The sequence below is a fragment of the Mytilus galloprovincialis genome, chromosome 14 (genome assembly GCF_965363235.1).
Source record: "Mytilus galloprovincialis chromosome 14, xbMytGall1.hap1.1, whole genome shotgun sequence".
NCBI classification, from domain to species: domain Eukaryota; kingdom Metazoa; phylum Mollusca; class Bivalvia; order Mytilida; family Mytilidae; genus Mytilus; species Mytilus galloprovincialis.
The window spans coordinates 33,351,214-33,379,162 of NC_134851.1; the positions used below are offsets into that span (position 1 = coordinate 33,351,214).

General features: G+C 31.6%; 1 protein-coding gene across 1 annotated transcript; it reads left to right on the plus strand.

The window, feature by feature from the left end:
* The first annotated feature begins 1,951 nt into the window (after nucleotides 1-1,951).
* LOC143059069 (uncharacterized) lies at nucleotides 1,952-27,598 on the plus strand. The gene is made up of 7 exons (XM_076232533.1): nucleotides 1,952-2,309; nucleotides 5,310-5,410; nucleotides 14,763-15,083; nucleotides 22,650-22,762; nucleotides 22,948-23,125; nucleotides 23,482-23,595; nucleotides 24,640-27,598. Exons 2-7 carry the CDS (start codon nucleotides 5,344-5,346, stop codon nucleotides 24,930-24,932), a joined length of 1,086 nt encoding a protein of 361 aa, XP_076088648.1. The 5' UTR covers nucleotides 1,952-2,309; nucleotides 5,310-5,343; the 3' UTR covers nucleotides 24,933-27,598.
* The last annotated feature ends 351 nt before the right edge of the window (nucleotides 27,599-27,949 follow it).

Below are 27,949 nucleotides of genomic sequence, written 5' to 3' on the forward strand. Positions count from 1 at the left end.
TTTGGCTTATAACTCTGAAACCGAAGCATTTAGAGCAAATCTGACAAAGGGGGTTAAATAGTTTATCAAGTTAAGATCATGAAATTTTCAGACAAATCGGACAACTGGTTGGTTGGTTGCTGCCCCTGAATTGGTAATTTTTAAGGAAATTTTGCCGTTTTTGGTTATTATCTTGAATATTATTGTAGATAGAGATAAACTGTAAACAGCAATAATGTTCAGCAAAGTAAGATCTACAAATAAATCAACATGACAAAAATAGTCATTTGACCACTTAAGGAGTTACAGCCCTTTACAGCCAATTTTTAACAATTTTCATAAATTTTGTAAATTTTTGTAAATTTTTAACAAAATATTTTCCTCTGTAACTAACGGACCAAGTTCATAAAAGATGAAATTAATTGTAAGTAGCAAGAATGTTCAGTAAAGTAACATCTACAAACACATCCCCATAACCAAAACACAGTTTTGTCATTAATCCATCTGTGTCTTTTGTTGAATATGCGCATAGACCAAGGTGAGCGATACAGGCTCTTAAGAACCTCTAGTTTCATTTTTAGCCATGGTGCTGTCAGTTTTTTTTCGATTTATGAGTTTGACTGACCCTTTGGTATCTTTCGTCCCTCTTTTCTGAACCTGTGTTCATAAAATACCTTCAAGGAAAGAGAGAAATAGTATGCCCACAGAAAAATAAACAGTAGATATTGCTCAATGTGGACAAATGAATACGGGGCAACACGACCCCTCAAAAAAAAAAAAACAACATAAAAAAAAAAAAAAAAACACGGGGCGATCGCAAGTGCTGCAGAAGGGTAATAAAACCGGGCTTCACATGAGACACCAATTATGTTGCTAATATAAGGTAGCAATGAGCAGATAGGGAAGAACATAAAATTGACAATCATAAATGTAACCACCCCCAGTTTCCTGCTTTCTTACAAATAAAGCTTACTGGTTGTGTCATGTATGTGGGTACCGGTATGTATGGAAACAAATGTATGGAAACAACATACATTAGTAGATTTTATTTCCAATAGTAAAAATTAGGAGAAATGACATATATCGCTTTAGATTAACCATACCAACAGATCTGCATTTGTTTGCTACAAATTGTTGCTGATTAGGATTGAAGATATCTCAAATTTTCCCTTAAATTGGTTCAAAGAATAATTTCTATCGATACTAGTATGAATAATAACGTTTATTAAATAAAAACATTAACATTCATTTATCAAGGGGTGAAATAAAAATCATACGCTTTTCTTATTTCCCCGTAAAATTGAAATGAAAAGTTCGGGCGTAAAATATTTTGTCCCCTATGGGGACAGATTTAAAACACAGACTATCAACCAGAAAATGGCTTACATGCAAACATCAATCTTAATGTTCAAATGAACCCAATTTAAAGTCTGATTTATTCTAATGTTATCTAAACTTAATTGTATTACACAGTCATTTCATATTCGAATATTCAACTGAGTAATTCTACCTCAGCACAGGCACTCGTCTCAGAAAAAAAATTCCTATATACCTTTATATAACACAGGCACTCGTCTCAGAAAAAAAATTCCTATATACCTTTATATAACACAGGCACTCGTCTCAGAAAAAAAATTCCTATATACCTTTATATAACACAGGCACTCGTCTCAGAAAAAAAATTCCTATATACCTTTTTATAACACAGGCACTCGTCTCAGAAAAAAAATTCCTATATACCTTTATATAACACAAGCACTCGTCTCAGAAAAAAATATCGTATATACCTTTATATAAGGTATATAGGGGAAAAAGATCTGAGACGAGTGCCTGTGTACCTCAGTGCAAATTCGGTGATATGTCAACTCAGTATGTCACATTCAAGAAAAAGAAGACGAGGTTGTGGTTACGACATTTTGGAATGTATGTTATTATTTTATGAAACGTATATTTTATTACATTCTAGTATCTCGTTAAATTTTCGATGGCATGACCGCAACTTTACTACTTCGACATCTTGGTGTGATAGCGTCATTTGAAACAGCAATTACATAAATATGGGAAATACAAACGCTGGAAGAGTATGAATCAACTGGGCGATATGATATAGCTGCTGGAATATAGCAACATAGAAATAGGAAGTTTACTTTTTGGAAGATGAAATCATCTGTTCTAATGGTAAAGTGTTATTCTGAAACGACTCTTATTGTCAATTTCTAGATGTGATCTCGCGTCAAGCTATATACGAGGCAGACTTAACTGTATCTGGTAAACTGGAGACAACCAACATCAAACAACATTGAAGGAATGTAATTCGAATTTTTCGCTATGTATGTATTGTCATTTGATTAATTATGAATATTACCACAAACACGTATTTAAAGAGTAAGAAAACTATAGTAATCGCTTATAATTTAAATTAAAAAAAAGATGTGGTACGATTTCCAATGAGACAACTCTCCAGAAGATACCAAAAATGACACAGAACTTAACAACTATAAGTTATCGTACGGCCTTCAACAATGAGTAAAGCCCATATCGCATAGTAAGCTATAAAAGGCCCATAAATCACAATGTAAAACAATTCAAACGAGAAAGCTAACGGCCTAATTTATGCATAAAAAAAATAACGAAAAACAAATATATAACACATAAACAAACGACAACCGTTGAATTACAGGCTTCTGATTAAATCCACTTAGTTTCGGTTTGTCAGCTTCACATGAATATACCTTTAACATATGACATGTCATCCAACAGGTTGAATATGAGTTCTTCTAACTGCAATCGACACTTTTTATATTTATAATGACGTTTAACTGTTTTTAGGTATCACGTCGTCGTCGTCGTCGTCACGTCGTCGTCATCGTCAGCGTCGCCATCGGCGTGAACATCAGCGTTGTCCGAAGACATTGAGTTTCCGGGCAATAACATAAGTATAAGTAAATAAAAATCTATGAGATTTAAAAACAAGGATTGAAACCACAAACATGACAAAAGTAAGGTAGTTACCATTTGATTTTTATGGGGGGGGGGGGGGGGGGGGGGCTAGGATGACAAATTTTGTCCTGCTTTTTTTTTTAGTTTATCCTGACTATTTTTACATAAATTGTCATCCTGACTTTTTTTTTACAAGTGTCTCATCCTGCCTTTTTTTTTACTCAAAACTCCTGTCCTGCCTATTTTTTTCAAATTTCATCCTAGCCCCCCCCCCCCCCCCCCCCCCCTCCTAAAAATCAAATGGTAGCTCCCTAAGGTTGGATTGAAGACCTGTTGGTGACCTTCTGCTGTTGTCTGCTCTATTGTCGGGTTGTTGTCTCTTTGGCACATTCCCCATTTCCATTCTCAATTTTATTGGATTGATTTTGGGGGTTATGGTCCAAACAGTTTAGGAATAAGAAGCCAAAAAGGGGCCCAAATAAGCACGTTAAATTTGTAGTTTCCAGAAAATAACTTGTTTATAATTGTATGTATCTTTCTAAATTTGTACCACAAGGTTCCATATCACAAAGGGAATGCTGGGATTGGGGGTAATGGTCCTAGACGTTCAGGAATCAGGAATATGGGGCCAAAACAAGCATGTTTCCAGACAATAAATTGTATTTAAGTGTGTGGATCTCTCTGAAATTGTAATGCAACGTACCATACAACAAAGGGATGGCTGGGATTAAATTTTGGGGGTAATGGTCCCCAAACGTTTAGGAATTAAGGACCGAAAAGGGACACAAAACAAGCATTTTTCTAGTTTCCAGACAATAACTTGTGTTTAGGCGTGTGGATCTCTCTGAAATTGTAATGCAACAGACAATACCACAAAGGGATGAATGGGATTGAGTTTAAGTGTATAAATCTCTCTGAAATAATACTGAAATGTTCCATACCACAAAGGAAAAGCAGGGATTTAGTTTAGGGGTAATTACTAAAAGGGGGTAAAACATTTTTTTTTGTTGGGGAGTGGATTTCTTTCATAAATGTTTTTTCTTAAAATTTTCCATTGATTATTTCTGCTTTATGTATAAATACAAAAGAAAACTGATATGCAAGGAGATACACACCAAACATCTTCAATCTTCAATAGCATAAATTGGGAATGGAAATGGGGAATGTATCAAAGAGACAACAACCCGACCATAGAAAAAACAACAGCAGAAGGTCACCAACAGGTCTTCAATGTAACGAGAAATTCCAGCACCCGGAGGCGTCCTTCAGCTGGCCCCTAAACAAATATATACTAGTTGAGTGATAACGAACGCCGTACTGATTTCCGAATTGTACACAAGAAACTAAAATTAAAATAATAGTATTGCGCTTAAGCACTGTATTGCACAATAGAAAGAAATCTTCAATTGCACAGTATTGCACAATAGCAAGAAATCATCAATTGCACAGTATTTGCAATAACACGAATATTTGAATTGCACAGTATCGCGCAATAGCAAGAAATCTTCAATTGCACAGTATTGCACAATAGCAAGAAATCATCAATTGCACAGTATTTGCAATAACAAGAATATTTGAATTGCACAGTATCGCGCAAAAGCAAGAAATCTTCAATTGCACAGTATTGCGCAATAGCAGGAAATCTTCAATTTAAGGATGTTCGCTTCTCTGTTTGTTTAAAAATAACAAGCTTTTTAAGCTTTTTAAAAGACTGTTATCAATTGAAAGTATATGAATAAAGAAACTGAAAAAGCAAAAAAAAAAATGGAGGGTCCGTGTACTTGTTTTCGAGATATAAGCCGATGAAAATTTGGCGGGAAATAATTCTCTCTAGATTTTTCTTTCACTTAACATTGGCACCTTTTTTGTTTAAAAATCTATGAAAAAATAACAAGGATTTCATAAGATTTTGAACTATGGCTTTTAAAATAATATGTAATAAAAATATGAAAAGAAAAGTAGGGGTTAGTGGGCAATTTTTTTTTAATGTTAATACATTGATAAACTGCGCTCGGCGAAGCATTTTATTACCCATTGTGTCTTATTCCTTATAAATTGTGAACTGTTAACCGAGTGTAAATTCTACTTCCGGATGATGGAGCTGACATGATACGCTTACTATGTCGACACATCAACTCTCGCTCATTTTGGAGTTCGTGCGAATCTTTCACTTTTGTCTGTTATCATAATTTTTAGTCTATATTTGTGAGATTTGAACATAAGTAAACTTCTGTTGCCTTAAGTTTTTACTTAATTGGGCAGAACTTTTTGCTGATAGAGAGAAATGTTTTTAAAATGGTAAAGAAAATCAGTACACGATCCGTTATTTTACGATAATGGAAAACCATTTTTTTTTTATATATATTACCCAACTCTTTTAACATTTTCAGATGTAGTTTATGGTTCCAATTTATTGCAAAGTAGATGAAAATATATAAAGTACTGTATGTAGCTTTGTGCATAGTATGTGAAACAGAAACACCAGTTCAAGGTAAATAAAGCAATCATGGTAGAACTGATAAGATATGATCATGTGACTGCTATATCATTTTTGTCTCGCCTTGACGGAGTCTAAAAGCGAGACATAGGTATGCTGATTCCGGCGTCGGCGACGCCAACAATGTATTAGTTTGTGAATAGGTTTAGTTTAAGGTGAACCACAAGTGGTAGGTCAATCATATTTGGTATGCAGTTGTATAAGCATTGGCACATCTTATTTCCATGGAGATTTTTTGGCCCTGCCCTCTCAGTCATGGTCTACTGACTTCGAAACTTTTGCTTATTTTACATGTACTAGTTTGTGATTAGGTCAGTTTACGGGGAACCACAAGTGGTAAGTTAATGATATTTGGCATGCAGTTGTATAAGCATTGCCTTATCTCAATTCCATGAAGATAATTTGGCTTCGCCCCCTAAGTCATGATCTATTGACTTTGAAATTTTTCAAAGTTATCATGTATTAGTTTGTGATTATGTCAATTCAAGGGGAACCATTAGTTGTAGGCCAATGTTAATTGATAATCAGTTGTATAAGCATTGACACATAGAGAATATGTGGCCTCCCCCCTCAGTCACAGTCTAATGAAACTTATCTTAGTTTACATGTATAAGTTTGTGATTAGAGCAGTTTAAGATGAACTGCTAATGTTAAGTCAATGATATTTGGTATGCAGATTTATTGTCATTTGCAAGTATTGTTTCCATGGAGATCATATAGCCCCACCCCCTCTTCATGGTTCATTGACTTTGAAACTTTTACATAGTTTACAAGTTAATGTTTGTATTTAGGTTTGGGAACGATTTATAATAAGTGAACGGTATTTGGTATGCGGTTGTATTAGCATTGGCACATCTCATTTACATGGAAAGATTTTAGCTAGGTGTAAATTTTTTTTCCCCAATTTTTTAAGGGTTTCATATTTTGTTTTATTTTGAAAAGTTTCTAAATGAAATCTTCAATTGCACTATACTGCGTAATACATTGTTAAGATATTTGACCATATCAATTTTGTGTTGGAAACATTTGTTGTATCAAAAATCTAATCACAATCCAATTCAGACAGTATCAAGCCTGAATATTGTTTCAAAAATTTACCCAACTCCTTAGGGCTCAACCTCTGCGGTCGAATTAGGCTGCGCTCAGTGATTCATTTTGTTGATTTATAACATACTAAAACATATAATTTTTTTTAACTAAAAATCATATTCATGTAAAGTAAAAAAAATATATGATCTATAATAGGTATCAACATTACGTGTTTATTTTAGTTTATATGCCATCTTATTAACTACCAAGATGACCTTCGAAGAATGCCAACAGTCAAATAATCCGATACAAAACATAAATATAGATATGCACAGAAAGCGAAATCGTGCAGATAGATTTTTCAAGGTCTGTTTGAATTCATATATTTATAGGATAAAGAAAAGGTAAAATCACAAAAATAGTGAACTCCCAGGAGGAGTCCCTAATTAAATGGCAAAATCAAATGATTAAACACATCAAACGTATGAAAAACAACTGTCATATTCCTCACTTAGTACAGACATTTTCAAATGTACAAAATATGGGTACAGCAGTCACCAGTGTGTCACGATCTCAAAACAAAGAAATATTTATCAAAAAAGCACAAAAAGCATCTATCAAATTTAAAAACCACATGCATTGCTTCGTGTGTTTGACGTCATAACATGTATACATCACATACATGTAGGAAGAAAGAAATATGTTAATCATCGTTTTTACCTGTATAAGAATTTTTTTTTCGATTTAGTCAATCAAATGGTTTACCCTTGTTTCTCTTTCAATGTTGACATTCTTTTCCTCGAATAATTAATGCGTAAAGTGGAGGGACCATTAAGTTTTACCCTTGCCAATATCTGCGTACAATGTACGTTCATTGTACGTCTCAAAGCTGGTTTTCGATGTCTCACTTTTAAATTAGTTTGCCTTCACCAAATGTAATAAAACTTTTACACAATGCCTATTTCCACATGACACAGATCGAGTTTGAATTTTGGTGGCATTTTTTAACCGTTCTACAGTTTTGCCCTTTATAAATGGAAACTTGCTGGCTTTTTAGTTTCCGTTCTGTATCTTTAGTTTGCCTCAACCTTTTGTTATGAGACTTACATACAATGCTTATTACAATAAAACACAGATTGAGTTAGAATTTCGGTGGCAATTTTAAAACTGTTTTACAGGTATGCCCCTTCCTAAATAAAATATTGCTGATTTTTAATCTTCCGTTCTCTTACTTAAGTTTAATGTAACCAAATTTGATGAAACTTATACACAATGCTTATTACTACTTAACGCATATCAAGTTTGAATTTCTGTACCGTCACTTTCATCGATCTTGAGTTATGCCCATTTCTAAATGGAAAAAAAAATGCTAAAAATCCATTTCCTTCCTCCAAATTAAGTTTTCCGGGACGACATGTTATGAAACTTATACACAATACTAATTACCACATAATTCAGATAAAGTACAAATTCAGATAGTTTCACTTTTACCCTTCTTTAGTTATGTTCCTATAAAACCGCGTATGATATGCAAGTATGGCCCCTTTAAAATATTGATTATATTGAAAATTGCATTTTTAACCCTGTCTTGTGTTTATTTCTTGCCAGAATTTTCAGAAATTTATATTATTTTTTTCAATGTATTGACCTTGTACCTTGGATAGATAAAATGTGTTCAAAGCTAGAGATATGGGAAGTCTTTTCTTTTATTTAATATGATAAGTAATTGTAAATCCTGTTTACTCTTTCAAAATCATTGTTGTACAATAACACCTGACGGAATAAGAAAGCTTGAACTGATTATAAATGTTTCCTGAACATATAGCATAGGAACAATAGATTCATCGAAAGGAAACAAACACATATGAATAGTATAATTACATACTAGGAAAGGTAACGTTACCCATGTTAAATGTACGACATCGAAACGAATCGGTCGCGATGGTTTGTTCTAAGCAAACTAGTCTTTCAAGAAAGTGACGCAGGTCGGTTTCAATTTTCATTTTTTTTTATATCTATTGTAGTTGAACAATAGAAGAGGGGGATTGTTTATGATTTTTTATGAATCGGTTTATAAAAAAAGATTACACTATATTAACTGTACACCTATAATACTGCATTCGTCAGTCAACACTTCAGGTTACCAGATCACAATCTGAAAGATTTTGATCACATGAAGATCCTTGTGATCGAACAGGATTGTACATGGAAACATAGGCAAAGAGAGAATCGGGAGAGGTTTTGGATACAAGAACTGGGTGTCCTCCATCCAGAGGGAATCAATAGAAAGAAATAATTAAATTTACAGTCTAATGTATATATTATGATATTCAGGATTTTGGATTAAAATCAATCGACCAAAACTTACCTGTATAATTACAGATCTACGTTTACACCGTATTTACTCTATTACCTACTAACCGACCTACACCACATTGTACATATACACTATGTACGTTTACCATAATTAATATACAAATTCAAAAGCAATATATTAATTTTGCCGACTAGCCCGTCAAGTACGCTGGACGCCGGATTTTATTTTAGATTGAAACATGTAATAAATATGATAAACATTATTTAAGCAAACATCAACACATTTGTTAATCATTGATCGTTACAACTAAAATGTAACTTAAGAAAGTTCCTCCCCGTTCCAACGGCCAAGACACGCCCAGGAAAAACCAGAGATAAAACCATATAGTATTTGATGGTCATAAAAGCTCTGGAAACCTGTGTTCTACAGCAAAAATATCTTTCGACAGACCGTCTCATAGGGGCAACACGAGAACTTGCGTTGATAATGAACTTTCATTCCCAATTAAAAAAAATACACTTATAATCTAGTATATAACATTTCAAAATTCATAATTCAAAAAATAAAAATATACAATACGCCTACAGTTTTGCGATATTAAAACCTAAATTATCAAAAATATAATTTTGATGTATACGCTTCAAAGGACAACTAGAAAGTGAGATGCATTTACATGTATACCTTTTACCTGTAATAAATTTTGATTACAAACAAATCCTGATTGGACAATACCTTATTTACAAACCGTTAATACAGACATGTTCCCGCTATTACTAGTCGAAACGCGGGAAAATTCATTTATACATTATATATCAGTATTGTTAAAACATTTAAAACTGATGAAGGCCATTTGTTGAGCCGAAATATTTGCAATTATTGTATAATTTATAGCATCTGTTCAGTTTTTCCATCTTTGTGCGATGATATTCAACACTTTTTAGTGTTTTGTTTTCCATCTATTTATCGGTATTGTTACACAATCTTTTAGACTCATATATTTTTCCTGTTTGTGTAGTATTGTCAACTTTGATGATCCAATACCTATTGAGTTTACTGGTTGGTAGATTCTTATAGACTCTCTCTATATATATACATATATACAACTCGTCTAAACATCAACCCAACAATGTTAGATCTGTAAATTTGCTTTTGCAAATTTTTGTTTTTTCCCTCGCCGGGATTCGAACCCATGCTACTGTGATATCGTGACACCAAATCGCCTGCACTGCAGCCGTCCCGCTAGACCACACGACCACCTGGCGAGGGAAAAACCAAAAATTTGCGAAAGCAACTTTACAGATCTAACATTGTTGGGTTGATGTTTAGACGAGTTGTATATACATTATGTACACAGCCATGTATCACCATCATTGATGGCGATCCGATGGAAACATCAGTTGTAGAGTTGTCACTGACTCAGACGTACTTATATATATATATATATATATATATAGTTAGAAAAAAAGTACAGGTTCCAGCCCCGGCGCCGGGGAGGAAGTTACTTATCAAATCTACTCTAACTGCGTTAGGTTGATTGTCTAGGCACTATATATATAAAGTCTCTGAATGATTGTATAATAAAGACTATAACACAAATTCCCATACGTTTCGGCCATTACGGCCTTCTTCATTGGAATAAATTACAACATTGAAACAACAATTACATTGCTTGGATACATTACGTTATAATAACTTCTTTCATTTGTCGCGTTTTTCGCTTTTTTAATATAAATATTATAATAAGAATATTCATATTAAAAGAAGTTATTATAACGTAATGTATCCAAGCAATGTAATTGTTGTTTCAATGTTGTAATTTATTCCAATGAAGAAGGCCGTAATGGCCGAAACGTATGGGAATTTGTGTTATAGTTTTTATTATATATATATATAGAACGTCTGAATAGTAGTCAACGATTTTCCCCACGAGGGCGCTGGATCGTTACGAGTAACGATACATGTACACAATAAATAAATTATATAAACGCCTAAAAAAGTGTACACAACAACTCCAAATACAAAAAAGGTAACTATAAATGTAATGATTTATAAATATTTCGGATAACAGATATCCTTCGTCAGTCAGATTCTGATGTTAAATGAATCATCTTTAAGTCTTCTTAGATTAAACTTTTACTAAATCTTGAAATTTATACAATAAAAAAGTCAAACCGAACATCAGTTAAGACGCTTGCATCATTCTAAAAATTTGTTAATCATGACATAGGTTATATGGCTTATTACAACTGAGAGCTCACATATATGCTTTAAATACAAATAATAATGTACGATTTGAACCAGCACAATTCTAAAACTTTATCGGGAACGACACTTATGATGATATAACATGTATAAGCATGATAACGTCTGTAAAATTACCAAATAGACAGCACTGAACGATCTAAATTTTAAAATATTTGAAATTGACAGAGTAAAGTAGCTACAACAGAGTCTGAATATTTAAACATCGCGAACAAACGGCCGTTAAAATGTAATAATAATTATTGGCTAAGTATACCTAGAAGACGCTTGGTACTTATACATCCCTCAAAAAATTAAGCAATTTAAATTAGTATCTTCAACACATTTATTTAATAATGAAAAAGGTTAAGAAAAAGAAACAGAGACTGTAATAATAAGTAATACTAGAACACACCCGTGATATCGCGGGTCCGTGACTGAATAAAAGTATATAACTATGCGCAAGCCTTATTTTAGTATTAGTATTGTCATCTGATAAAGTCATGCCGATTATAAGATACACAGTTTTCTCTGGTTTCAAATCTTTCTGTTTGAACCCGTCGAACTGGAACTTATCAATTATTGATACTATTAATTATTTGGAAAACAAAAGGTCCTTGAATGGAATGTTTTTTAATCAACAGCATTGTCCTATATTAGTTATAAATAAAGTTGAATTCTTGATTCGCTGTTTTACGTCATGCCCGCTAACAAATTGAAAACTGTACCTATACGCCTTATTTTAGTCCAGATTTTTAGTATTCGCATTGTTATCTTAGAGAGTCTAACTGATTAAAATACTACAATAGGTAACAATTTGACAATTAAGTAATCCTGAATACACCGTTTGGTGGTGCGCCTGTCAGATGCGGAACGTACAGATATATATATATATATATATTGAAATATCTATCATAATACTACTCTTAATTATTTGATAGTTTATCGATGATATCTTTTCTTGAAGATGTAAGATTTTTACATTGTTTTACAAGGAAATTTTATAGCAGGTGATAAAACTACTGGAGGTATAAATTTCAACTGGCAAATAGCTGTTTGCATTATACATTGTTAGAAGAATGTTACGTTCACTACCAAACAAGTTGTTCATGTTGTTATAACAGAAAAGAAGTAACGAAAGATATCTTATTTTTTTGTTCCACCGAAATTGTCAGCGTCGTTGAAGTTCGAAGACCTGCTGGTTTTAGACAATATTTTGCTTCTCTATGCAACTGTATATCAGTGTTCCATACCACTAAAACACAGTTGAGTTTCATTTTTTTTGGACAACTACATTGTATCTTAGTATTTTAGAAATAACGTTTCCAAAATTGGCCTAAAAGCCAGCATTTTGCCTGTGTCAGGACAATTAAGTGTGAATAAGGGTATATATGGATCGCTATGATAATTTTTCGACAATGTTCCAAACCGCAAAAGGAAGATTTGGATGCATTTTGTGTTTTTAACAAAATTGTTAAGGAATTTTAGTACAGAAAGGGGAAAGTTTAAGGTTTCCGGACAATAACTTGAATATACATCTACAGCTGTTTATGATATTATACCAAACATGTTCCTTTTAACACCGAAGGTTGGGATCAGGGATGGGGTAATTGAAAATGTAATGGTAATTAAGTGTAATGCATCACAATTTTCCATGTAATTGAATGTAAAGTGTAATTGAGCATTTTTTTAATTACTTGTAATGGTAATTTAATTAATTACAATGAAAAAAGCATGTAATGTTTAAACATAAATCCTTATCATTAACACCATAAAAGTACATGTAATTGAAATGTAATTCAAAAGTAATTGAGCATTACATGCTTTTTTTTAAATAATATAATATATAATTTTTCAAATATTGATATCACATACTTTCTGTAATTTATGCTACTTAGAATGAAATTCAAAACAGTGTAGTTGTGGCCATTGATTGACACATTAAATTCATCCATTGACTGGGACAATTTACGTGAACGTTTGTCTGTAACGACCACTGTTCACAACTTACCTACGATAGACATTTGAACTGAGGGGTCACCAAAGGTTTCATTACGCCTTTAAAATTAAAATAATTCGAAAAATTAATCAGGAATAACCTTTATGTTTTGATTTATATAATTGATATAAATCAAAACATCGTGTTTTTTCTGATCAATTTTTTGAATTACTTTATTTAGGTGTTGAGAACCTTTGGTGACCCCATAGTTTAAGTGTCTTTAAAAAGTACACAATGAGCAGTGGTCGTTACATACAAACGTTCACCTAAATTGTCCCAATCAATGGATAAATTTAATGTGTCAATCAATGGCCACAGCTACACTGTTTTGAATTTCATTCTATTTGATCAACAGAATTTTTTTTCTGAATAGTCTTATGATTTGAAAAAAAGACATATGTTTTTTAAGAAAGATCTTTAACTAAATAGATTGAAAAGTAATAAATCACCATGTTAAAAAAAAAACACAAAAAAATGTGTGAAAAATCTTGATGAGAGTTCATTCTGAATTTAAATTTACTGCACACAATCATTTTGTCAAATTAGTATACACAAAAGGATTATAGAGATAAAAATTAACAGCTGTAAAAACAAACAGCAATTAATCAGATAAAATGTCCAGGGACAATGCAACTATAACATGTATTTTATCTAATTAGCAAAATATTGCTAAGATATAGACATTATATACATTGTTTGTACTAAAAAATATTTTCAATGTTGTGACAAGCATACCTTTTAATAATTATTAAGTGATTTTTTTTTAAATCAATATGTGCATTTGTTTATTTATTTATAATTTCTTTATTCATGCATGATTCTATGTTTTATTTAAATAACTTTATTTCTGATATGTCAAAATACCCCTTAATGTATTGGCAAGTTAATAGGAACTAATTTCCTCTTCTATCAACACATCTACTGATTATGGAAGTATATTACCTTCATGTTCTAATCAAGCGATATATGCCACATTAGCTCCTACAGAAATACTTTTGAGAATGGCTGTCAAAGTGTATAGACCAGAGAGATGCAGACTTAATGACAAAACATTAAAATTACTCATGGTTATTAAATGCAACGCTGAAACTATGTTTACATGTATATTTTACACATACATTATACATACATGTATAATATTGGTTAACAAATATTAATATGAAATGTAATGTGTAATTTAATTAATTACTTTAGTAAAGTAATTGTAATTAAATTAATTACATTTCAAAAACTGTGTAATATGTAATTAGTGTAATTGACCATTTTTGCAATGTAATGTGTAATTTAATTAATTACATTTCAATGTAATTGACCCCAAGTCTGGTTGGGATTGATGTCTGATGTAATGTATGTGATTGATTAAAATAAGATATATAATAATTTTCCACACTGTGCTTGTCATTCTTTCAGCTATTGAATGTAGTTATATAGTTTTACCATGACAAATTACAGTTCAAGTTGGAATTTGTTCTGGTAGGATGATTTTCGGCAGTTATGGTCCTTAGAGTGAGCACATTTTTTCAAATAATCAGCTTTCCGCCTTTTTCCTTCATGCTTGCATATATTGGTATTTTGACTTATATTTCTACCTTTCTATGCAAACGTCACTGATGATTATTTTAATAATTAAATTCGCAACTAACATACAAATAATAAGTTTGGTTATCTGTGATGAATGTTTATGTCCAATTTTTTAAACCGTAAATAATTGATGGAGCAAAAAAACAGAATCACACATAACATTGTTGTATATTTTGTAGATCGTATTTCATGGAATCTTCTCAAGAAGCCTGCTGTATTTACAAGAGATGTCCAGCTTGAATGCACAATTTCGACAGAATTTCCATGTTGTAACGAATTTACTCGGAAGTGGTCAAGAGGGAGAAGATATGACTTGGTTGTAATGAACGGTGTATCTCTTAACACAGCAAAATACAAAGAAAACCTAAATATTTCGGCAAATACATCAACTCTTACAATATACAAGTTCAGTGAATACGATGTCGATATTCCTTACGAGTGCTCATACGGCTTTGATTCTGCAAGCCATATATTGGAATTAACTGAGGAAAATTTTGAATGTATGTATATATGCATGAAATGACTGAATAATAGTCAGCGATAAATCTTACGGTAGCGAAAATGAGTGACTAATTCTATGTTTTTTTTCATTTATGCACTCTGGGGAAACTGTCCTTAGGTTTCTTATCCAAAATATATCCCGTCAAGTCTGTTAGTCCTCGATCAACCCGGGAATGCTTTATGATTGTGATGGTACGGTTTTTGAGATCAGCTTTGGCTTGCCCAGGTGATCTCAAATGACGACTGACGGGGAGGTCGGGCTTGAAAGTGTAGTCACTTCGATGACCATTCATGCGTTTTTTGAATGGCTGTTCTGTTTGCCAACATGCATGCTACATCGACACTGAAGAAGGTATACAACATTCTGGGTTTTGCAAGTTACATTACAAAATATAGTGTACACAGACTTGCTGGTCTCCGAAAAGCTAAGACAGGAGGATTGGGAGCGATCTTTGGTAAGTTTGGGTGCTTGGCAATAGTTTGCCAATTTGCACGGATCAAACGTGAACGTGAAAGGTAAGTAAAGGCTGGATCGATGTTAGAACGAGCGGAACTATTTTGCTGCACTTTTCTGTTTGTACTGTAACAGGTCAATGCGGCTGTTAATTGGCACGCGAAAACGCCTTATCTATGTCCAAATTCTTATAACCTCATTTGGTAAAAAAATCCGTGAAGTTCCTGTAACAGTTTAGAGACAGCCACTTTACTCTGAGAGCTCGACTGTACGGGATACTTTTTGTACAGTGTTTGGGGTGACATATTTGGGGAGAAAGGTGCTGATGTTTATCTGTAGGTTTACAGTAGAGGTCTATTGATAAGACACTGTCCTTTATACATGTAGTTGTGTCTAAGAAAGATATTTTAAAGTCGGACATTTCATAAACTCAATTGACTGGTAGGAGTTGTTTGCATGTCTGACAAAATCATCCAATTTTTGTTGGGATTTAATCTATTTCATGTCAATATCATCAAAGAAACGGAACCAAGACAGAGGTTTGGATAAAGATGTAGAAATAATTTGTTTTTCTAGTTTGCCCATGAAAATATTGGCGTAAGACGGTGCTATTTTTGTCCCCATCGCTGTACCGTTTATCTGAAAGTAATGCTGTATATATATGTATGTATACATCTGGACAAAACACTTCCTTTGAAAACAATGTAAAATGACATGATTGTAGAATTTGTATAATTTGAGTTTTACCTAATACCTTTAACCCGTTTTGTCTGAAATTAGCACTTGTACCCCTTATTTCTGTATATCAATTATTTGGAGTCATTTAACAAACGTTTTGTGAATGAGCTTTTTAATATGCATTTTTAGTAGAATAAAGGCAACAGTAGTATACCGCTGTTCGAAATTCATAAATCGATTGAGAAAAAAACAAATCCGGGTTACAAACTAAAACTTAGGAAAACACATCAAAGACGAGAACTACGACACAACAGAAACACAACATTAAAATGTAACACACACAGAAACTAACTATAATATAATAACAATTGCAATTTTTATACGATCGCAAAATTTTTTGTTGCGTCGTATAATGGTACCATGTCATCGTCGTCGTCGTCGTCCGAAGACGCATTTAGTTTCCGGATAATAACTTTTTGCTAGATGGTTCAATACCACGTAAGGAAGGTTGGGATTGGTTTTGGGGGTTATGGTCCAAACGATTTAGAAATTAGAGGCCCAAAGGGGCCCAAAATAAGCATTTATCTATTTTCTGGACAATAAGTTGTGTACTAGTATTTTAATTGTTTTGATATTATACCACAATGTTCATATCATAATATAAAGTAGAAGGTTGGGATATATTTTAAGGGTTATGGGGCAAACAGTCTGATATTAAGGGCCAAAAAAAGGGACAAAAAACAAGCGTTTTTGTAGTTTCGGGACAATAACTAATGTATAACTGTATGGATCTCTCTGAAAATGTTCCACAAGGTTCCATATAACGAAAGAAAGGATTTGATTCAGTTTGGTTTTAATATCCCTGAACATTTAGGAAAACGGGGCCAAAAAAGTGCAAAAAAGAAGCATTTTTTCTAGTTTACAGGCAAAAACTTTGGTTTAAGTGTATGGAACTCTCTGAAAGTATACTTTGAGGTTTCTTACTACATAGGATAGGCTGGAATTGAGTTTTTGGGTTTCTCCATGGGAGGAAAAGGGGAGGGATTCAATAAGTTAGGGGTAAAAAAAAGGGGCCAACATAAGCTTTTTTGTAGTTTTCAGTCAATAAGTTGTGTTAAGGTAGCATAATACAAAGATTTTTCAGCCCCAATCAGACACCTTTAAACTGATGTTATTCCACTTATCTTTCTTTCAATTTTATAAATGAGGTACCAAAAGAAAGAAGAAGGATTAATCTTTCAAATTGTAATAATTTCATTATGACATAATTGTTACATAATTAATTGTTATGTAATACGTTGTCATATTTTGATGTTCTTACTTAAATGAATTAGCTTCTTTGTTATTCCTTGCATCCCAAAATATTTTATAGATTCTTGCACAACACAGTTTGACCTCCAAAACTGTGTCTCAGATTTTTCCTATTGCATTTCATTCTCTCATAAATCTTCAATGAAGTTTGCAACATCAATTCATAAGAGACCACTAAATTTAATTGGGTATAAAATTTGTTCTATTGAAGTTTTTTGGGAATCTGAGACACAGTTTTTGAAGTCAAGCTGTGTTGTACAAGAATCTATAAAACATTTTGGGATGCTATGAAGAACAAAGTGTGGACATCATAATATAGCAACTAATTACATAATAATTAATTATGTAATAATTATGTCATAATGAAATTATCACAATTTGAAAGATAAATCTTTCTTCTTTCGTTTGGTACCTCATTTATAAAATATAAAGAAGGATGAAATGAATTACATCAGTTTAAAGTTGTCTGATTGGGAGTGAAAAAATCTTTGTATTGTGCTACCTTAAAATGTATAAATCGCCCTGAAATTATATTTCAAGTTTCCATAATTTTTCGAAAAACTAAGGTTTTCTTACCCCAGGAGTAGATTACCTTAGCCGTATTTGGCACAACTTTTTGAAATTTTTGGTCCTCAATGCTCTTCAACTTTATATTTGATTAGCTTTTTAACTGTTTTGATCTGAGCGTCACTGATGAGTCTTATGTAGACGAAACGCGCGTCTGGCGTATAAAATTATAATCCTGGTACTTTTGATAACTATATATCCATACTACAAAGAGATGGTTATGGGGGTTTATGGCTCAAATAATTAAAAAATCAATTGGGAGCAAAAAAATGGGGAAAACAAGTTTTTTTTTTCTGGTTAAAGGACAATTTAGACAATATAAAAGCAGTGTATGGGAGGTAATGCAATTGAAATTTAAGGAATACTGTTATATATATTATGTTTGGTTACTTGATTACATCCCTAACACTGCTTGTTTTCAAAAGTTTCTAGAAGAAATCTTCAATTGCACAGTATTGTGCAATAGATTTGTTAGATCTTTGACCACATTTATTTTGTGACAAAAACCTATATTGTGTCAAAAATTTGATCTCAATACAATTTCAGACAGTATGAAGCTTGAATTTTGTGACCAAATTTGCCCCATCTGTTCAGGGTACGACCATTGCGGTCGTATAAAGCTGCCCCCTACGTAGCACCTGGTTCTAATTTGGTTCAGGACATTTTAAGAAAAAATATGGTGGGTTTAACCTGGTTTTGTGGCATGCAAATCTCCCACTTTTATGGCAAAGTTAAATATAACATTAAGAGGGCATCATTATATGACAGGACTACAATACAAATAAATGGGAGAACATATAGAACAGAGAAACAAACGAATAAAAGCTAACAAAGGGTACCAGGTTTAAAATATAATACGCCAGACGTGCGTTTTGTCCACACAAGACTAACCAATAACGCTCAGACGAAAAAAGTTCGAAAGCCAAAACAAGTATAAAGTGGAAGAGCACGGAGGACCAAAAGTTCCAACAAATTGTGCCTTCTACAGCTAGGGTTTTCTGCCTAGGATAAGGGCATCCTTATTATTTAGAATAATTCATACTTTTGCAAAAAGTAATTTTTTTTTATATCACTACAATCGGAAGACTTTCTACCACAAATAAACATAATAAAAGCATGAATTCACAAAGTTTTGTTGCGTTAAACTTAAATTTTCAATTTTTTAAGGTGTTTTGATATAAAAGAGAAGATGTGGTATGATTTACAATGAAACAACTCTCCACAAGAGACCAAATGACACAGATACTAACAGCGATAGGTCACTGTACTGTCTTGTTCAGTTAATATCAATTTTTCGTCTAAAAGGTTAATCATGTGTTTGTTATTCGTCGAAATATGAAATAAATGTTCCAACCTATTTTCATTCATTTTATCAATTTTCAAAGCAAATAATGCCTAAAATACAAAGATATATAAATCATCCTCTACAGTGCAGATAATACAATGGCAGTTAATCATAAAAAAAACCAACATTTTAATATTTTTTTTTAAATATTTGTAACAGTGTCAGTTTTCTGCTGCAAACTGAGTCATGCGTTTGTTTTATCTAAATAGTTCGATTATGAAGTAGAAAAAGCAAAACAGTTGAAAAAAAGAATTGAAAGAAAAAAAATAGATTTGTACTGGGAAAAAAGGAAAATTTAGTCATTGGTGGTTTTCTATTTAAAGCACTGCATTTATGCGGTATTTGGTTCATGTCAAATGGAAAGAGAAAAAAGCGTTCTTACCTAAAAAGAATGAAATATACGTAAAAGAAAGTAAAATACTTTTACTTTTTGCGTATTCAAAAAATGCATATATAAAAAATGAGGTTGTGTCACATTTCAAGGACTATCAAGATCTCTTTTGTGGTATCAAATGGAGCAAACGTCATTAAAATCAAACCAACTTAAATGTATGATCAAGCAAAATTGAAGCAAAATTTTAAAATGAGAAAGTCCAAAACCAAGACTCTGAAAAAGAAACTGACATAATCTTGACCTGGTTCGAGCACTTCAAACGAAAGAAGCAAAACGGGGGGTGGGGGGTGGGGGTGGTGGGGGTGGTAATGGGATTTTTAATGTATCTCAAACAGCTATAATGACCGATGATATTTGCGATCCAGGAATTTAAGGTGCGTAAACATACATTCTAGACATATAGACATACGAAAACATACGAAACGCGCGTCTGGCGTACAAAATTATAATCCTGGTACCTTTGTTAACTATTAACACCACTGGGTCGATGCCACTGCTGGTGGACGTTTCGTTCCCGAGGGTATCACCAGCCCAGTAGTCAACACTTCGGTGTTGACATGAATATCAATAATGTGGTCATTTTTATAAATTTCCTGTTTTCCAAACTTTAAATTTTTGAAAAAACTAAGGATTTTCTTATTCCAGGCATAGATTACCTTAGCCGTATTTGGCACAACTTTTTGGAATTTTGGATCCTCAATGCTCTTCTACTTTGTACTTGTTTGGCTTTATAAATATTTTGATATGAGCGTCACTGATGAGTCTTATGTAGACGAAACGCGCGTCTGGCGTACAAAATTATAATCCTGGTACCTTTGATAACTATACAACACAACTGAGGAAGGAAATGAAAAATGAAACAAAACAATTCTGATGAAGACACTAACAAAACGGTTTGTAGTTGATAGTGTTCATGTAGTTTAGATGATATAGTAAAACTCAATGGAAATACACCTTCCTAGAGTTTGATACTTTGTTATACTTATTAAGTATAGTAAATAGTTACCAAAGACACCAATCTGTTACTTTAATACGCCATACGCGCGTTTCATCTTCATAAGACTCATCAATGAGTCTCATATCAAAATAGTTAGAAAGCCAGTCAAGTACAATGTTGAACGAGATTTTTACGGGACTAGTGTTTGAATTATGAAACCAGCAAGTAAACGTATATGACTAAAAATGTCGGGTTTAACGATAATAAAAACGCAGAATGTTAAGACTATTTTAAGACGAAGCTAGACATGTAGCATCCGTTTCAGCATGTTAAAACAGAATTCAGAGAAAAATTGGTCACTGATAATTTTGTGATTTTGTAGTATTGCGGGAATAATTCAAAATATGAACATACATAATATCTTCAGTTTTAGAATGACGACTCTCTCGTTATTTACAATGCCGTTACAGATATTTTACAATGTAAATGTTAGGGTTTTGAGTCAAATACACCATGTTTCATGTGAGGTTATTATAAAAAGAAGATGTGGTATGATTGCCGATGAGTCAACTTTCCACAAGAGACCAAAGGACACAGAAATTAACAAATTAGCATGTTTTGAACAGTTTGGTAATGCATTATTTTAATGTTTTATATATTGCAATGTTCAGTTATTTGATATACATGATTGGGGATTGGGTTTTAAGATTACATGTACTTCGGTACTTGTAACGCCCAGGATATATCCTGATACTCTTGGCATAGAGAATATTTGATATTGCGTATACTGTGTTAAAGTAATGTATTATTTCTGTTAAAAACTGTATACAAAATATTTGCATGCTGCTAGATATTTTGCCATTTGTTGAATTAGTTATTGACATTCGTTTTCAATTTTGTAAAAGTCATATCAGAATATACTAAAACCCTTTGTTTCTTTCAGAAGAAGATATGTTTTTTTTTATGAAACAGTAATGTGAAATAAGTATTTTCATTATAAAACAACTCACAGTTATCAACTATTGCATATCTGAACTTTAAAATGAGTGAGTTGAGACAAAAATGAAGAACAAAATCTTACTATGTATTTTAAAGAATTTAAAAAAAGGTGAAAAATATCTATGTATTTTTATTAAGACCCCTTTTCAACATCAACATTAGTTCAAATGATGTCTTTCTTTGATTTAACGTAAGCCAAATCATTTGAACATACAGTTTTAATGTTGTAATGACCAATTCTTGGGACTATTATGTATAGTCAATGAATGAAGAGAAAATACTTCGCTAAAATGTATACATGTAAGTCTTCTACCTTAGTCCTCTGATTTGGAAATATTGAACCCATTAGTGAAATACGATACTTTCATAGGGAATTTTGTTTATATTGCTCACTAAATGTGGTGTTCGACCTCTTGTATTTCGATATAATTAGAAAACATGCCATATCTTCTTCTTTTACTTTAAAAATTTGTTCCCAACCATCTTGTCGATGGGTATACGGGCTTATCTTTTTTTTTCAGCCAGCTACTGCAGATTAAACATTTAATTCTACGTGTATAGATATAGAAAGATGTTGTGTGAGTGCCAATGAGACAACTCTCCTTTATTGTTTTGCGTTTCATGAAATAAACAAAATAAAAAAAAGTCGAATGATGTTTAAATGTTTCTAAATCTTTAAATTTATTCCCATCAGTTTTATGTCGATGCGTGTACGAATTTATCTTTTTGTTCAGGTACTTCAAACATTCAATTCTACGTCTGCATGCTAGTTTTGCATGACATGTTGGTTACTTTTTCGTACAAATGAACAATAACAAGTCAAATAATAGAAATATTTCCAATTCAAAGTATGTTGTCTGATATTTTCTGTCTATTTGAGATCATCCTGAGGAAATGCTTCCATACAACCTAACATTGGAAGGACATCAAGTAGTTCTCAATATAACACTGATGAAAGTTTACCCTGCTCCAATATGTACCGCTATGGATGGGGTATGTATATAAATACATTTTCTTTAAAAGTTCAAAATTGGTTGAAAAAAAAAACACATAACAAATTTAAAACAACGGTATGTTTAACAGTATTAATAGTTAGTTTATTAGCAGTGACAATCATGTATAAGGTTAATGTATAATGAATTTGTCAAATTATTTCATTATTTATTTCTGTATTGTAGGATATTGATGTAACGGACAATTTAATTATTAAGAACGACGAAAATGGATTATTTTTACGATCAAATTTACGGTTCAACTATACGATCAATTATGTTTGTCATACAACTGTTGAAATTTCGTGCAGAATTGGTCAGACTAAATTTGCTATTGTAAACTACTCTCGACCATGTATTAAAGGTAATAAATAATATGTCACATCATGTATCGGTCTTAATTGTATTAAAGGTGGAAATAACTATATTAATTTTTTTTTTGATGATCGACGAATTCCAAATTTTCAATCTTATCACATATAGTCAACTTTTATCTCAAAAATGTTAAACTAATAGTAGTTGCTCTAATTAAATAGTTGTTTTACAAAAGCAATTATTGTGAAATATCGAAATCTACATTTGATTTATAAAGGTTATACAAATTATATCAGTTAAAATATACATCAATGCTAATCATTCTGTTTTAACACTTAACACTAAAATAAAAAAAAAATACTGCTTCTGTATTTGTTCGCAATAAGATTAAAACACATATTTCAGAAAAGTATGACTCCACTGTAAGCCTAGTCACAGTCAGGGTCATGATCATAGTTTGCAGTATTGTAATTATCTTTTACATTACCGTTTTATTACGGATGAACTATAGACTACATGGTTAGTATGACAATATATATACAGTTCAAATGCAGCTAATGGACCATTTTTTCCCACTGTGACGTTTATTAAAATGTAAAATATTTGAAATAAGTATACTAAAAACAATCATTTAGTTACACAAAATTTGTCGCAGTTAAACATGCTGGTGGTCGATAAACGCTCACAGTATACAGATACACGTCATACGTATTTAAGGCACACAACAGCTGGAAAATGATTGATATATCAAATTGGCGAACAATTCTACTTTTTTCATTCAATACTCCAATAGTTAGAAAAAACAATCATCATATTGTCAAGGTTGGTTTGTATTCTGAACATTCTATACAATGATCGTTGTAGCCTAATCAAATCAGAAACATGAAACATGAAAACTTAATTAAACGCCTATTTCTACATATACAATATGTATTCAATGGCGTTGTACATAAATGACATATAAAATACAAAAATACTATACAAAAATACAATATGTATGTACTATACCAAAAATTGAAAATATACACTGTGATACACAAGAAAAAAGTCAGAAAAGTTCAAAATAATTTTCGAAATACAATGTTTTCAACCGACATTTAAAAGTAGATAAAATCAGGTCTAAGTATACGATTCAATTTATCTAAATTCTATTCACGAAACCCGATATGTCTTTTTAATTAATATTACGATGATGTCGCAGTGAAGTAAACCATTTTTTTTAACCATCATCCAATTTTTGGTTTAAAATAGTCATGTTATCTATTTTTTATACAATGCCCTCCATACAAAATACACGAACTTTTTCGGAGAATTAAGACGTGCTGCTATTATTTATTATATCGTCGAGAAAAAATCTTCCATTGTATTCATGTTAAACATGTGAAAGAATACCACACTCTCAATGAGCTCCAATCTGTCAAAAAGATCAGTCACAAAAAGTGCGAAAACAACGATTTGGAAATAACAAGTTTATAAACAATGGTTCAAACGGTTGGATTTTTTGTTTACACAATGTGGACAAAAACAGTCTGAAAATTAATACTAAGTAACATCTTATTTTAGTTAAAAGAAATAAGTACTTGTCAACTAAAACAGATGGTAGCAACCAAGAGTCAAAAACTGATGATAGAAATAATGACGATACCAACGTTACTCCACAATCTGTAGAAATGCAACGTATGAGTATCGTTCAGTCACATGAAGGGATGGATCTGGAACCGGCAGTAAAACACAATGTGCAACACTCTCAACCTTTACTTCAGTCAGTTGCTAAGGAAGGGAACATTGACACACGAGTAGTTACCAACAAATCCCGAAAGAAAAAAAAAAGATTAAAGACAATTCAATCAGTGTGAATCTAAAGATGACAACTGATGTTCAAATGTGACAAATCGAAATAGGGAATATGGTAATCCCAGGACATGACGTTCCATACAAGTCAATCGATGTTAACTTATGAAGATCACACGAAGTACATATTTTCTTTGTCATTTATTCTGTTTAATATAACAAGTATTTATACAGTTATACCAATAATACATGTATAGCCAATTATAATCCATATAATTACATTGAACGTGATGCTTTTTATGTTCAATTTTAAAATTTTATATCTTTGTTGAAAAAAACAAATGGTACATGATTTCAAAATGTATAACCCTTGTAACATATACATAGCGAAATTACCTAAAAGAAAAAACTATTACTATTTTTTTTTTACGATTTCAAATTTGATATTGACAAAATTTTAAATTTTTTATCCCCTTTATTAATTGTTACCTTTCGTGAAAATTGAACATGTTTTTGTCCACTATTTTTGTGTTCTTTGTATATCTCAGCACATTCTATATGTCCGTGATATAAATCATATTACAGATACCCTTAATAATTAACAGAATCTATTGTCAAGATGTTCTGAATTATTATTATCAAAGTGTTATGTAAATAAAGGCAACAGTACCGCTGTTCAAAACTCATAAATCCATGGACAAAAAACAAAATCGGGATAACAAACTAAAACCGAGGGAAACGCATTAAATATAAGAGGAGAACAACGACATAACACTAAAATGTAACACATATAGACAAAATCCCACGAGCATAACAAATATAACATATATATATAACATCAAAACCAAATACATGAATTTGGGATAGACAAGTACCGTGACACGTCTTATCGTAAATGACGTTGTTTATACCGATTGACCTCGCTTCAATAGGTGAAACTAATTGAAAACAAAAAATCGAAATAGCTTTTTTCGCTTTATTGGCGGGAAAAACCTTGCAGGCACTTTTTAAAGATATAATTTTTGTACTAGTTGGTGGGATATTGATTTTGATTTTTTATTATTTTGCCAATAATGGCGGTTTTGTTGAATATGTTGTTATTACTATTTTTTCCTATTATACTGGTTTCGGAATATTTAATCATATGGAAATAAAAAAAAAATCTTGCATGTATCCTAAATATTTTTGGTATATAAGCGTTATTCAAACAATAAAAAAGTACGGGTGAAATGTATTTGTAATGTTTTTTTTTAATATATATGTATATTACCATTTTGTATATGCCAATAAAGGCAGAATTTTATGTTTAATTGACGAATCCATATATCATGTTATAATTATATAATTTGCATTATTGACTCTCTATAGGCAATGGACTTATATCAGTGTAAACAAAGAATATGACCACAGTAAACAAGAAAACAGATTTTAAATTAATAATAACATAAACAAGATAAAGTTGACCAACTCATGTGTCTTGTTATTACAACTAATTACGTGAAATTAAACAGCATCATTAAATGATACAAAGTTACTCTGTTTTCATTTCAATTCCAAAATGTACTTTTACAAAGACTTCACGTAAAAAACGCTTTTTTATATTTTGTTTATTGGTCATTGATCGAAATAGTATAATTATATTAAAAAGTTAATATGTTTGACATCCTTTATGAATTGATTCATCGGCTTATGTCTTCTCTCTGTACTATAAGCTCGCGCAACCTCAAAAAGATATATATTGTAACGTTTATTTGGTGATCTATGTTTTACATTTTATATTTTATATATTAGTGCAATAATCTTTGTCGTAAGTAGAAATAACATTATTACTAATATATACCGTTGTTCAACGAATAATGATATAATTATGTTAATTAGTGGCTGTACATGTAATTGTCAAAAAAAAATATACGTATTAATTCCTTTTTATAATGTTTCTCAACTTTACTTTTGAATGAATGAATGCCATTCTTTAAATGAGAAAATAAAGAATAAAAATTTCGAAACACCATATTATGCTTTACTCATAATATGAAACATTCATTTATGATATTTGAAATTTGCACTAACATATTTTGACAAAGTTTTGTTTACGTTTTGGTTTAAAGATTCATGGAAATATGTTATCAATGTTTTTGTGTTTCCTATAACTCCGAGAAGGAACGGATTCAATATTTCATTTAGTGTATAAAGAACAAGTCACTTGATAGTGATAACTGTTAACCGAAAATGATAACTGTTAATGAGAGTATGAAAAATCTTAAAGTACGAATGATACATTAAAAAAATGTCCTTCCATTCTATCTTATTGAAATCATATTAACTTCCTACACGGCATACGTTCTGAAGGTCAGAAACTGTTCAATGTATTCAAACTCAATTTTGAGATATCTATTATTCTCTATATTATATGGACATTGGCTGTAAATTTTAACTTATCAGTATGCATTTATACATATTCAGTGTTGTATATAGTACAACGGTAAAAAAACGTTATTTATATCAAAAATTTTAGGTATAAAATATACTTTTTTTATTCCTTTAGTTCTGTTATTTTTAGATTAGTGCTGTTTTTTTAATTATTTAAATATATATGCATTTGCATTTATGGTGTCGATTTATCTCTTTTCTTGTTTTCTTAAATGACACACTTTTTGCAATGTTATTTGTATATAAGTACCTACAAATGTTGTTATTTAATAATATTTTTTTTTATTAAAACATAGTCGTAAAAGTACGCATGCATTTTTCATTGGAGGTCTGTATGTTTTCACTTTTGATAACAATGAGATACAATATGGCGAACAAGTAAGTATGACATTTCAAACGAACAAAACACTTAAAAGTGTACTAGTTTGCTCAGTTGAATTTAACAGCGTGTGCCTGTTTGAACAACGGTTATGTCAAAGAACGTTTCGTCATTTTTCTAAAACAACTAAATGTATCCTTATATCAAAAAGCACTACTGAAAGGATATATAGGTATAAATATACCTGCATTCATGTATACTGAACCTGTAATTATGATAAACTGTACATCTAGGTTCTTTATATAAGTAATCGGATACGTTGATCTTATCGTG

Bases quoted from the DNA above. Each gene is read 5' to 3' on its own strand.
- LOC143059069 (XM_076232533.1), top strand. From the start codon at position 5,344: ATGAAAATATATAAAGTACTGTATGTAGCTTTGTGCATAGTATGTGAA. The intron at 22,763-22,947 runs GTATGTATATAA...TCTGTATTGTAG, and splicing joins TATGTACCGCTATGGATGGG to GATATTGATGTAACGGACAA. The intron at 23,596-24,639 runs GTTAGTATGACA...ATCTTATTTTAG, and splicing joins GATGAACTATAGACTACATG to TTAAAAGAAATAAGTACTTG.